Source organism: Octopus sinensis, linkage group LG13, assembly GCF_006345805.1.
Source record: "Octopus sinensis linkage group LG13, ASM634580v1, whole genome shotgun sequence".
Classification (NCBI taxonomy): Eukaryota; Metazoa; Mollusca; class Cephalopoda; order Octopoda; family Octopodidae; genus Octopus; species Octopus sinensis.
This window is the reverse complement of record NC_043009.1, coordinates 52742781-52756572: the sequence shown is the minus strand read 5'-3', so window position 1 is coordinate 52756572 and position 13792 is coordinate 52742781. Positions and strand designations below refer to the sequence as shown.

The following is a 13792-nucleotide window of genomic DNA, read 5'->3' as shown; positions in this document are numbered from 1 at the left end:
GGAGTCTCTAGCTTTCTATCTATGTGTCTGTCAGTCTCCTCCGTCATTTTCTGTTTCCTTTCTGTAGGAGTCTCTAGCTTTCTATCTATGTATCTGTCAATCTCCTCCGTCATTATCTGTTTCCTTTCTGTAGAAGTCTCTAACTTTCTATCTATGTGTCTGTCAGTCTCCTCTGTCATTATCTGTTTCCTTTCTGTAGGAGTCTCTAGCTTTCTATCTATGTGTCTGTCAGTCTCCTCTGTCATTTTCTGTTTCCTTTCTGTAGGAGTCTCTAGCTTTCTATCTATGTGTCTGTCAGTCTCCTCTGTCATTTTCTGTTTCCTTTCTGTAGGAGTCTCTAGCTTTCTATCTATGTATCTGTCAATCTCCTCCGTCATTATCTGTTTCCTTTCTGTAGGAGTCTCTAACTTTCTATCTATGTGTCTGTCAGTCTCCTCTGTCATTTTCTGTTTCCTTTCTGTAGGAGTCTCTAGCTTTCTATCTATGTATCTGTCAATCTCCTCCGTCATTATCTGTTTCCTTTCTGTAGGAGTCTCTAACTTTCTATCTATGTATCTGTCAATCTCCTCCGTCATTATCTGTTTCCTTTCTGTAGGAGTCTCTAACTTTCTATCTATGTGTCTGTCAATCTCCTCCGTCATTTTCTGTTTCCTTTCTGTTGCTCTGTCTCCTTTCTTTTGCTCTCTCTCCTTCGATCTGTGTGATATTCAGTTTGAAAGACAAATAAGCAAGTAATCTGTTCTTCTGAGTACTGCAGTACTCTTCCAGAGGAAGATGATAGCAGAAAGAGTTGGTTCTGTAGTGTAAGTTAATTAATAGTTTTACGTTTTTTCCATAAAAGGTCAGACTGAGTAGAGACGGTTAATATAATTGTTGACAGAAATGCTGGTAGTATAGTGAGTTAACTACTATGCTTTCTTGTGGAAAAGGGTCACTCACAGACATTAGATTATTTTAACTATGTGGCGATACATACCCTTTTTCATCTCTCTTTATCTTTGTCCCCATGTTTTCTTTCTGTATCTTTGTTTTTCTCCTTTCTTCCTCTTATTTCTCTAATTTTCTTTTCTCTGTGTTTTCAAACTCTTTTAATTCTGTAGCAGAATCCCTGAAACAGAGACAATTTTTTTAAAACTTCTAAATTTCTTATTGAATAAATTCCAATAAATAATAGTAATTTGTGCTTTTCTTTCTCTTTTCGCAGGGTTTAAACTGGTTAGTGAGGACCGTCACCCAAGCTACTTGCATCCACGACCTGCTCTGGTTTTTTGTGTCTTCATTGTCGCCAACATATGATGATGACGAGGAAGAGGAAGAAGAGGAAGCTGAGCAGCAAGTGAAAGAGAAGAAAGAAAGAAAAGACCAAGAGGTAAACAAATTCTTTCCCACCTGCTCTCAAATTCCTGCTCCCTCCTTTTTTTTTAACTAGTCTTCCCTGCACCGTTATTTCACAGAAACCCCTTCAATTCTTAAAACACTTAATCTTGTCTGTGTCCTAGCTGACTGTCATTGTGTAATGAACCAATGCAATTTGGTGCAGTTAACCACAAGTAGGAGTACTTTGTTATTATTCAGCTAGACAAATCTTTTTCAAATCATATTCTAGTCACCTCTGAATTAACAGACAAACCTATGATAAAGATCTTCCAGCTCTGATCATCTCTTGTTTATGCAAATATAATTTCATATTATACATTTTTTTTTTTTGTCTTTTTTTCTTAAATGATAGTCTATATTTTAGGACTATATTGTTCAAGATGATAGGGTGTTACTGGAGGGAGATTTGGCTATTGTTAATATGTCAAGTGTGATACAGTTTTGTTGATTCAAAGAATATCTGAGCAGGAATATTATTGATTTATTGATAGATTTTTATAAATCTCTTAATTTTTGTAGGACTTGTATTACAAGAGAGAAATGTACTATAATACCTTATATGTCATTAATGGGGTTTGTAGAGATATAAAATTATCCTTCAAGAAAAGAAAGAAGAAAAGGAAAAGGATTAGAAAATAGTGGAATGATGACAGTGATGTATACAAAGTTGTAAACAGACCAAAAGAATGTAATCATTGTCAATCAACATGAATACACAGACTTTTATAGAAAGAAGGGAAAATACATGAGGCTTAGAACTAATCATTAACCCTTTCGTTACCAACCCGGCTGAAACCGGCTCTGGCTCTGAGTACAAATGTCTTGTTTTCATAGGTTTTGAATTAAAATCTTCCACCAAACCTTAGTCGCAATTTATGCTCCTAACACTAGCTGGATGATAACCAAGTTATTTGACTAAATTCTTCGTTATATTTAGAGTAATTGAACGAAGCACAGAGCATCTCAGCAGAAATACAGTAACGAAAGGGTTAAATAAGTTTCACACAGTTGCAGTGGAACTGCTTCAGTGATCAGTTTGCAGTGATGCAATGTAAACTTTGACACCAAAAAATAAATGAAAAGGGAATTAAACAGAACCAGGTTTTATTTAATGTTAAAAAAAATTTTATTATTTTTAGTGTTTTTTCAATCAGCCTTGTTGGGTGATTTGCCCAAACCAATGTCATTTTTCCATGCCAGATTTCCTGACCAATGATGAGGCATGATTATCTGGTCTGGGTTTTGGTCAGTTTGATCTTTTGCTTGCTGAAATATCTCAACTGCACATGTCACAAGTACAGATGATAGCAGTAGGTCATTAACCAAAGTAGTTCAGTTTGAGTTCTTGAAATGCTAAAATGGTTTTTTCACGACTCACTTGTTTCAGTTCCAACACATGGTCTGGGATCAAATCACTTGCTAGGCTGTACATCTTTTGTTAGTTTATTTCTTTTCTTTTTTTTTTTCCTTTATAGTAAACTTTTTTTGTTCAATAATTAAAAACAAAATGCATTTTTTTCCTTTTTTAGGATGTCCCTCTTTGTGATCATCCTCTTGCTGATGTTGCGATAGCTGGAGCAGCAGTCCACCCATTACCTGTCACCTTCCATACCCTTTTGCAGACAGTTGCCGATGTTATGATGCATCTCCCTCTTGGCACTAGTCTCCAGGTAAGTTGTGCACACTAACATTACACATACACATATATAGTCACAGCACATTTTTCCCCAACACTTTTACAATTCACCCATTTTACTTTTCTCTATTCTTTGCTCATCATCATCATGATCATCATCACCATCATCATCATCATCATCACTGTTATTGTCACTGTCTTCTATGTTTTATGTCCTCTCCAGCAAATGGCAGTACGCTGCTACTGTCTGCGTTTCACTCAGGCCGACCACCAGTTTCTACATGAGAGTCATGTGTTCAGTAACATTAGTAGGATCTTGGTAAAGTCTGACGACGAAGACACAGAAGATAACAACACTGAAAATGCTCAGGTTTGAACTGTTTTTTTTTTCCTTAATTTTCAGTAGCAGGAAGCTGTTGTTTTGTGTCCCTGGTAGTTTAGTGTGTTTGCAAGTAGAGATATGGTGGTAGGGAGTTTTGGGGAGTGTGAGATGGGAGTAATTTGAAGCTCGTGTGTTTTGCCAGGAATACTTGATGGGAAGCTGGGTAATTTGGTGTGTGACCAAGACATTTATTATGATGGTGAGAGATTGCAGATGATTAGGGGAAGTGATGAAAAGTGAAGTGGTTTAACCCCCAAACTAAACCCGTGTTGGGCACATGCCTTACTAGGAATGTATAACAAGTCCATGACACTGTCTTTAATTAGCATGCACTATCAGTAATTAACTGTGTTTTATTGTTACCAGTCAACAAGTATGCTGAGTCTGTGGAAAGACTTGACTGCATCAGCTGACATCAGGGCTTCAAGCCGACAGAGTATGATTGCCAGTCTAACAGGTGAGCAACCTTTTATTTCTTTCGAAAGAAATTAATTCATCTGTGGATCATTTACATCACACACATACTGACTGTTTTATCGCTGAGAGTCTATGGCAGCAAGTGCCACTAAAGTCCCACACCAATTACTACTTGTTACAAAAACATCATCATCATTATCATCATCATATGTAACTTTTTGTTTTCTATATTTCAGATTGTTCAACAGAAACATTTTGGGAGAGTGGAGATGAAGATCGCAACAAGTCTAAAGTTATTAACGTTGTGTGTACAGCACAGTGCCATGCACGATTGATAGCTGCACATATAGATAACACCAGAGACTTAGCTGTAAGTGTAATTGTATGTTGTATGTATATATATGTATATATGTGTCTATGTCGGTATGGGTTTTGTGTTCTTTGTCAATGTGGAAGTTGGACTGGGCATTTCTCCATCTTAGTCATTTTACACAGAATACATCTAAGCACCTCTACCCAAGCATCTCTACAGTCACTCTGGACGTACTTTTTGTTGTTCCCTCAATTGTTGCAGCTCTGAAATTTTGAACCTGATAGAGAGAGGACTTATCTGGTAGCACCTGGAAGGAAGAAATTTTGTGCTTGAGGGTAGTGAGAACAGTACTATCTTAAGACATTGAGCACTTTGGGCACTTGCCTGGGGTCCTCACAGATTCAGAGGCCCAATTCTGATCTATGTTTATTGTAGTTTGCTTTCAAAAAATAAATGCTATAGAGTCCAGTGCATCGATTTGCCCAGGAGCCTATAATGCTGCTAAGATTATAATTACAATGAATCTCTTTCATAACATACAGGGCTACCACTAGTAATAACGTATAGAACTGTAAACAAGCAAAAAAAAATGTACAACCTGGAGTACTGATGGCTTCTAGACAGAGAGACTACACATTGACTAATCTTGAAAGATGGTGCAATGCTAATTGCCTCTTTACCATCATCATTGTTACGTCTGCTTTTTCCATTCTGTCATTTGCTGGATGGATACTTCAGGAGTTAGTGGTCTAATTCTTGGACACTTTCCTGATGTCAACCCTTGATTTTTGGGTAAGGTACTTTATTCCACATCTTCACATATTGAACTGTGCACTGCTTCACACACCCAGAAAGCAAGATGGCAACACATGAGTTTCTGTAATTTAAATAAACTAATAAAAATGAAGTGAAAGACAACTAACATACATATATATATGTGTGTGTGTGTGCTCACACATACACACAGTATTTAATCTTGTCTAAGTCACACATTTTTTACATGACTTCAATAGCAGTACTTTGATAACAAAAGTCAATGATATGACTTGCAACACAAGGTTAATTAATCTTGTTTTACAGAAGTTTTGTATCAACTTCTGTTTAATATGGAGTGCAACTTTTTCATGAATAAACACAATACACACATGCAATCATACACACGCATGTGTGTGTGTATACATGCACACACAAACACATGTATAGGTGCTTGCACAGCTGTGATTAAGTTCAGTTCACAACCATGTGCTTTCAGGTTCAGTGCCTCTGTATGGCACTTTAGGCAAATGTCTTGTATTGTAGCTCCTGAGTAACTCATATATTGTGAGTAAATGTCTTAAGTAAAAACTGTAGGAAGCATGTGATATGTACCTGCAGTCAGCTGATTTTTTTCTTTATTTTCTATAGCCTGTGTTACATGAATCTCATTATTTATCTCCTTTCTTATTCATTTCAGAATAAAGTCTCTTTTATCCAGTTCTTCTGTGGACCTTCAGCTGAGGAGATGAATAAAATACGACAGGTAAGTTATGCTCATTCTTTATTACTATATTTGATGGCATAATTGATGTTCAGGTATATTTGATGCATCCCAATTTCAGTAGTTCGTATTCAGGAAAGAGTGGGCATCAAGGAAAAAAATAAGCTTATGGGAGGCTCAGCTTTGCATACTGGCCCTGGGGTAAATTTTTCGCCACCTTTTTTCACAAGAAAAAGGTACGTCTTTTATGCCACACATATCGTTTCCTCTTTATTATTTATTTTTGTTTTCATCATCATCATCATCGTTTAACGTCTGTTTTCCATGATGGCATGGATTGGACGGTTTGACTTAGGTCTGGAAGGCCAGTGGCTGCACCAGGTGCCAATCTGATCGGGCAATGTTTCTACAGCTGGATGCCCTTCCTAATGCCAACCACTCCAAGAGTGTAGTGGGTGCCTTTTATGTTCCACCGGCACAGGAGCCAGTCAGGTTGGCCTGGCATTGATCACATTCAGATGGTGCTTGCGATGTTATGATAAATATTGGTTTTAAAGTTTGGCACAGTGTCAGCAATTTAAGGGGAGTGGGTAAATCGATTTTGATTTTATTGAACCCCAGTATTTGACTGGTACTAATTTTATCAACCCACTTATAACAAACCATTTCCTTTTCCTTTCCATTTTTAGGTTGAAATTGAAGCCCGACATGTTGGTTGGGTGAACTGTTATTTACCTGATCAGAAGTGCCGTTACATGAAGTTGGAGATGAAGGGGCCCGACAATAGCCTTCGTCTGCGACAAATCAAGGTATTGGGTGAGATTGAGGGCTGTGACTGTCGCATAAACAACATGAAGAATCCTTTGAAAATGCAGCAGGATAATTGTGAAGCAGAAACCCTAAAAGTCTTTCGTTTATTAACATCACAGGTAATTAATCGATTAATTAATTATTGACTTACAAGGTAATTAAATGAGCTAATACTAAACAAGCTCCCAGGCTTTCACCTCTCTCTGCTTCAGAATATTAACTGGTAGAATGAGAGACCTGCTTCATAATTATCAACCAGCCGGAAATAGCTTCCAATTCTCCCTTAAAACATATTTTTATGTTTTAGCTGTTTCACTCATTGGTCTAAGTTATTCTTGTGTACACCTGCCATATTTTCCTTCAACACTGTACAGTCTGCTTATATCTTTTTGAAATTTTGTTGTCCAGGTTTTTGGTCGTTTGATCACAGATGATTGCACTGAGGACAAAGTTGAGGAGAAAAAAGTTAGCGAGGTCGATGGAGGAGAGTCTGGTACAGCACGTGACAACGATCTCAAAGAACACATGTTAGGGATCTTGTTTAGCCGAGGTAGCAAGTTGTCCCATCTACAAAAACAAGTGAGTGTCACACCCTGAACTTATCTTTCCTGTTATACATGCATACACACATATACATATATATTCCCCCCTCCCCTCCCAATTATCATTGTCATTTTAACATCCACTTTTCCATACACATTATATATCAGCTTATTTTAATGTCTACTTTACCATTTTACAATGCTTACATGAGTCATATAAAGTAAAGTACATTGGGACAGTTTTCTATTGCTGGATGCCCTTCCTGGGGTCAGACTCTGTCTGTCTGCAAGTGTGGCAATTATCATTCAGGCTATCAAACAATAAATATCCTGGACATAGTTATGCAGAGAACTGGAAATATCTATAGCTACTACACCACTACAAACACCAGGTATCAGTTGCCTATCAAGAATGGCTAATCAGGGCCCTACACAGCACAGCACAATAAGACTTTTATTAATATATACATGCATTTGAGTGGGTGCTGAAAAGTTCCTGGCTTTGAGGTTATTGCAAAAGACCTGGTTGGAGGCCCAACCTTGCGAGCCCTTTTACAGGGCTTAAAAAGCATGAAGGACCACTGCAATAACTGTGCGAATCTGAGTGGGGAATATGTTGAATAAAAGCATAATTAAGTGATCCTCCTATATTTTCATTTAGCCAGAGCCAGGAACTTTTCAGCACCTTGTACATACATGCATCATCATCATCATCGTTTAATGTCCGCCTTCCATGCTAGCATGGGTTGGACGGTTCAACTGGGGTCTGGGAGGCCAGAAGGCTGCACCAGGCCCAGTCTGATCTGGCAGTGTTTCTACAGCTGGATGCCCTTCCTAATGCCAACTACTCCATGAGTGTAGTGGGTGCTTTTTACGTGCCACCGGCACAGGTGCCAGATGAGGCTGGCAAACGGCCACGATCGGATGTTGCTTTTTACGTGCCACTGGCACGGAGGCCAGACGAGGCTGGCAACGGCCACGATCAGATGGTGCATTCTACGTGCCACTGGCACGGAGGCCAGTCGGGGCGGCGCTGGCAACGGCCACGTTCGGCTGGTTCTCTTACATATATATATATATATAGGGGGTGCCATTGAATGTCTTCTAATATCTATAGCTACTACACCACTACAAACACCATGTATCAGTTGCCTATCAAGAATGGATAGTCAGGGCCCCACACAGCGCAGCACAAGTGGCTGAAAGAGAAGTATACTTATTGATTGCCTACCCTGTTCCCTTTAATCGAGAAACCTATATGATGTGATTTAAACATAGAAATCTAACCTCTGTCTGTGTTGCTTTCCAGGTATGCTCCCATATTGTACAGGCTATCAAGAAAGAGACCCGACGTGTGAGAGATGAGTGGGAAGCCAGTTTGTTAAATCGATCATCTACATCTATAGATGGAAGCAGGTGAGTTGGATGTTTAGTGGGAACTGACTGATCAGTAGATCAGTCTCACAGTTTATCATTCAAAATCTTGGTTGGTAATATTTCTAGAATGATTCCTTGCAGAAATTTAGTGCCGACTATAATATTTTATACACACACACACACATCTGTGTGTTTGAATATACATACATATTTTCTATCTCTCTACCTTCCTTTTTAAGTCCTGTAGGACATTTTTCCATCAGTGTTAGTTTTGCACATGTCTTAAACTGTTTCATAACGGAATGGCTTTTATATGTATGTTTGTGTATGTATATATCCTCTGAATTTTGGCTGTTGGAATATGCGTACACTTCTAGATGATAATTTCAACAAGAGGCCAGAAAGGCATACTGCCCTTATTGCATGTGAGCTTTTAAAAGTATTCCCTTCATATTGTTGTGCTCTCTGAAACTCATGTCTCTGGTGAGGGTCAAATAAATGAACCTATTTATGGATATACTACCTTCTGGAGTTTGGTTTGCTCTCAAGAATTCATTAGTATCCTCCATTGCAAAATTTCCAAGTGGCATATCTGAACGAACCATATCATGCCGTATAAAATTGACAAAAGGTAGGTTTCTTCCTGTTGCCAGTATTTATGCACCAACAATGTCTCATTCTGATGAAACTGTCCTACAGTTTCATGATAATTTAGTACAATTATTGAGGAAAGTACCAATTTCTGACAAGTTGGTCATATTGGGAGATCTCAACGCAAGAGTTGGAAATGACTACATTTCATGGCCTGTTTCAGGCCGACATGTGATTTGAAAATATAATAAAAATGGAGTGGCTCTTTTGACGTTTTGTACTGAGAATAATCTGGTTGTTACCAACACTGTTTAAGCAGAAAAATAAATGTAAAACCACCTGGATCCATGATCTAAGGACTGGCATCTCATAAATTATATTTTGATCAGAAAGCGTGATATGAAAGATGTTTCTAGTGTTTGGGCCATGAGAGGAGCAGAGAGCAGGACTGGAAAAAAGAATTTTTCAATAATGCCTAAAAGTCAATAGTCTGGTCCTAAGGTACCCAAAAAGTTAAATGCTTCAAACTTCAAATTACCAAACAACTTGCAAAGATTCCATGATGCTATAGAAAGTATCAATCTTGATATCAATAATCTGTGGGAAGATTTCAAAACGAAAGTATTTCAGGCTGCAAGTTCATTAATGGGACTTAATTCGTGTAAGTCCAGTGACTGGTTTTCGAATAGTTTGTGATAGGAAGGGGTAATCACCATCCGGGTGTTAAAGCAATTATTCTAACCTATGAACCATCTGATGAATGCTAGAATGGATAAATTAATGTAAAATAGTAAAAAAAAAAAAAAAATTACATTAATTATCAAAATAAACAGAATTAAATGCTCTTGTGTGGTGGATACAGCAAAGGGATTGAAAAAGAATGAAAACTTTGTAATCAGTTATGGTTACTTATTTTGTCTGTCTGTCTGTGTGTCTATAGGTCTTCATCTGATGTTTACTGCTTCGAACTGCTCTCCATGGTTCTAGCATTGAGTGGTTCCTCAGTTGGCAGGAATTATTTGGCTCAACAAACAGGACTACTTCAAGACTTATTCAGCCTCCTCCATACAGCATCTCCGCGTGTTCAAAGACAAGTAAGATCATTTGAACGGACGTTCTTTTCCATTTTGTCTTTCTTTTTCTTTTTTCCTTCCACTTTATTTTTTTTTTCTATTTCTTCTGACTAACTAAATAGCTTTTTTTCTGTTTTACATGGGTTGTGAGATAAATTTGTTTCTTTTATTTTTCTACTTGGCACTCCATTTACATACGTCTGGAAAGTGGTAAAGCTCATTCAAACTTAAAAAATGATAAAAACAAAACTTGTAAAAGAAGAGCTACAAAAAACCCGTAAAACACTATGATAAAAATTAATTTTTATATTAATTCAAATAACTTTGGAAATGTTTAAAATAAATGGAAAAGAAATGAATTTATATGACAAGCCAATATTTATTTCTTGTTTTATTTCATTTTGTTTAAAAGTATTTTTTTTATTGTTGCTGTTGTTTAACCACAAATTAAATCTGATTGAAGTAGGCCTGTGGTTAAAGTTAATCCAAACATGGCCATACCATCTATTTAGTGAGTTCTCTGTGACTACATTGGTTATTGTTTCTAGCTAGTCTAGTGGTTATGAAGATACTCCAACATTGGCTCGTTTACATTAATTTGCTATTGTCTTTGATATTGTTGGTTAGTTCCAACTCCAACACGATTGAGTAGAAATATGGTCAAAAGCATTCCATCCATGACCATTCCTGTCTAGTATTCAGTGTGTTATATAATACCTGCATTATCCAATGTGTTTAAAGGGTTGATGTTATCTTCAGTCAAGGTTTTCTTCATATGAAACAAATTACCACACCAAAATATCTACAAGACAAAATAAAGTGAAAGGAAGGGTGCCACCCCAGGAGGGGAATTAACAGATGTTATCGACAAGTACACAATGTATTGCAATCAGAAGCTGGAGATTCAATCAACTACAAGGGAATTTGAATTGAGAATAGAAAGAGAGATGGCTGAATACTATAAGGGACCATTTTGTCAATTCTGTTATCCACTGACAGTAGAGCTGATTTGCCATCTCCTGTCAAACTCCAACCTATGTCAGCATGGAAAAGGGATATAAATAATGATGATGATGATAAGGAACTATTCTATAAAATTCTGTTCACCATAACCCTCTATAATTACAATAATTGTTTTTTTATTGCTACAAAAAGCAATGCATGTGTGGACCAGGGTTTCATGATAGTAATAAGAATGGTTTGGAATTTTGGCACAAGGCCAGCAAATTTTAGGGGAGAGAGTTTGTTTATTACATCAATCCCAGTACTTAGCTCGTACTTATTTTATTGACCCTGAAAAGATGAAAGGCAAAGCTGGCCTTGGCATAATTTGAAGTACAAGACATAAAGGGCCAGAAGAAATGCTACTAAGAATTTTGTCTGATGTTGCTAAGGATTCTTCCAGCTCACTGTCTTAATAATCCCTTCTTTTATAGGTACAAGGCCTTAATGATAATAATAATAATAATCCATTCTACTATAGGCACAAAGTTTGAAATTTTGGGGGAGGGGTCTGGTCGATTACATCAACTCCAATACTTGACTGGTACTTAATTTATCAACCCCAAAACGATGAAAGATAAAGTCGACCTCGACAAAATCTAAACTGCAGATATTCACCATCTGTTCTTCAATTTGTTTTTTTCAGGTGACATCAGTCATCAGAAGAGTACTTCCCGATGTCCATCCCCAAGCTTTGGCCGACTTACTTCTCGTGCCAAATCTACCACCCACAGACTTCAACATTATGCACTCGACGAACAAGCCGTCTGTCGAAGAAGAGTTTGATTCTGAGAAGCCTTGTATCCTGGATGTATTTTTGGCCTGCATCAGTAAAGCACTGGCTGTCCAGACCAAAGTCAAAAGTAACCAGTTCCAGAAAGGCATCACCACCGTTACCTTAGCAGAGTGTCTGGCTGAGCACACATCTAGCAGGTATGTTGTAGCTGTGGTGGTGACGGTGTGATGGTGGTGGTGGAGTGTATATTGTGTTGGGAGTGTGGTGGTGGTGGTAGTGATGTGTGTTAATGTAATGGCTGTGTGGTAGTAGTGATGTGTGTTACTGTGATGGTTGTGTGGTAGTTGTGGTGGTGGTGATGTGTGTTACTGTGCTGGTTGTGGTGGTGGAAGTATGTTGGAGGGGTATTGTTGGGATCTGATCTGGCATGGTGGTGTATGCTTGTGGTGGTAGTATGACAGTGGTGTGTTAGTGGTGTTAGTGTAGTAATGCTGTACATTGAGTATTGGCGATCTTTGTGGTGTTTTATGGGTGGTGGTATATGTTATTGGAGTGTGGTGGTGTCTACTCTAAGAGTTTGGTAGTGGTGGTGGCATGTATTGTGGGACATTGGTGGTTGTTGAGGGAGTAGTGGTGAGAGCATGTGTTGTAGTTTGGGTTTTGTTAAGGTAATATAAGTAGTAGTGATTGTTAAGAGCAAGCAACTCAATAATTATGATAATGATAATAAATCTAATTTAATTATGATTCTTTTATGATTAAATTCAGATTGAGTTAATTATATTGCGGTTCACTGGGGTTTTACTAAATTGACATGTAAACTTTCTATCTTATATATATATATAATAATAATAATAATGATTAATATATTTTCTTTTCCAGAGCCACAGGTCCAAGATGGTGGCTGAGAGGTCACATGACAATGTGCCAAGCTGGTAACATTATTGCTCTGCTACAAGACATGGCCAAGGTAACCTGCTCTTTGTGTTGTTGACAATACTTTGTCATGTTATTGTTCGTTAGCCTCAAATCATCCCTAATTGAGCAAACCTTTCCTGATGTAAGGCATTCCAGCCATGACTATCCATAACTTGTTTTCTTCTTAACACAATGTATCTAAGGTCTGGGACTATATTATCTAATGTGTACCTTGTCCCTCCTTTAAGACAGAAGAATGTTTGATAGAGATTTAGCTGCTATTTCTAGCAGGCTGAGTGACACTCTAGACCAGGGGTGGGCGAACTTTTTTGATCGCGGGCCGCACAGTGCGTCTTTGGAACCTTGGCGGGCCTCATTTATAAAAATCAAGTGAAAATATTTTTAAAGGTGGTTATAGACCTATAAACACACAATTGATTGAAAGGAAATTTTGTGAAATATTCCTCTTGACGGGCCGCATGAAAACCTATGGCGGCCCGCGGGCCGTAGTTTGCCCACCCTGCTCTAGACGCTCTCCCACTGGTTTACTGTATTAACTAAGCTATTTGGGCCCTTTCAATAGTGACAACAATAACACCTAAAATATGAGTTCTGTGCCGTTTTGATATCAAAATACAAATAATGTGTCAACACTCTTTCCTTGATTTTGTTTGTAATAGTGCAGGCATGGGGTTGGGTGGTTAAGAATAGGCACTGGCATGGTTGTGTGGTTAAGAAGTTTGCTTCTCAACAACATGGTTTCAAGTTCAATCCTACTATGCTGCATCTTTAGTGAGGTCTTCTACTATAGCCCCATGCCAACTAATGCCCTATCAAGGAAATTCATGAATGGAAACAACATGAGAGCTGTGTGTGTGTGTGTGTGTGTGTGTGTGTGTCTTTGAACTTGTCTCTGCTTGATAACTGGTGCTGGTTTGTTTACATCCTTGCATCTTAGTAGATCAACGAAGAGTGACCAATAGAATAAGTCCCGAACTTGAGAATAAATACTGGTTTTGATTTGATTAACTGAATCCTTTGAAGTGGTACTCCAGCATGGCCAAAGACAGTGACTGAAACAAGTAAAAATGGAAAAGAAATTATACAGAATAGTTCATTCCTCCTGTATTTTTAAATTCAT

General features: G+C 37.9%; 1 protein-coding gene across 7 annotated transcripts in view; it reads left to right on the top strand.

Moving 5' to 3' along the window:
• The window catches only part of LOC115218378 (E3 ubiquitin-protein ligase MYCBP2), a 167091-nt gene that overhangs the window by 138401 nt on the left and 14898 nt on the right, over positions 1-13792 (top strand). For all 7 annotated transcript variants that reach the window (XM_036508350.1, XM_029788156.2, XM_029788153.2 and 4 more), the window contains 12 exons: positions 1205-1369; positions 2907-3047; positions 3237-3383; positions 3762-3852; positions 4049-4182; positions 5579-5644; positions 6292-6531; positions 6821-6991; positions 8264-8370; positions 9863-10016; positions 11644-11930; positions 12616-12703. In XM_036508350.1, coding sequence (XP_036364243.1) covers positions 1205-1369; positions 2907-3047; positions 3237-3383; positions 3762-3852; positions 4049-4182; positions 5579-5644; positions 6292-6531; positions 6821-6991; positions 8264-8370; positions 9863-10016; positions 11644-11930; positions 12616-12703 — 1791 coding nt within the window. The remainder of the gene's footprint in view (positions 1-1204; positions 1370-2906; positions 3048-3236; positions 3384-3761; positions 3853-4048; positions 4183-5578; positions 5645-6291; positions 6532-6820; positions 6992-8263; positions 8371-9862; positions 10017-11643; positions 11931-12615; positions 12704-13792) is intronic.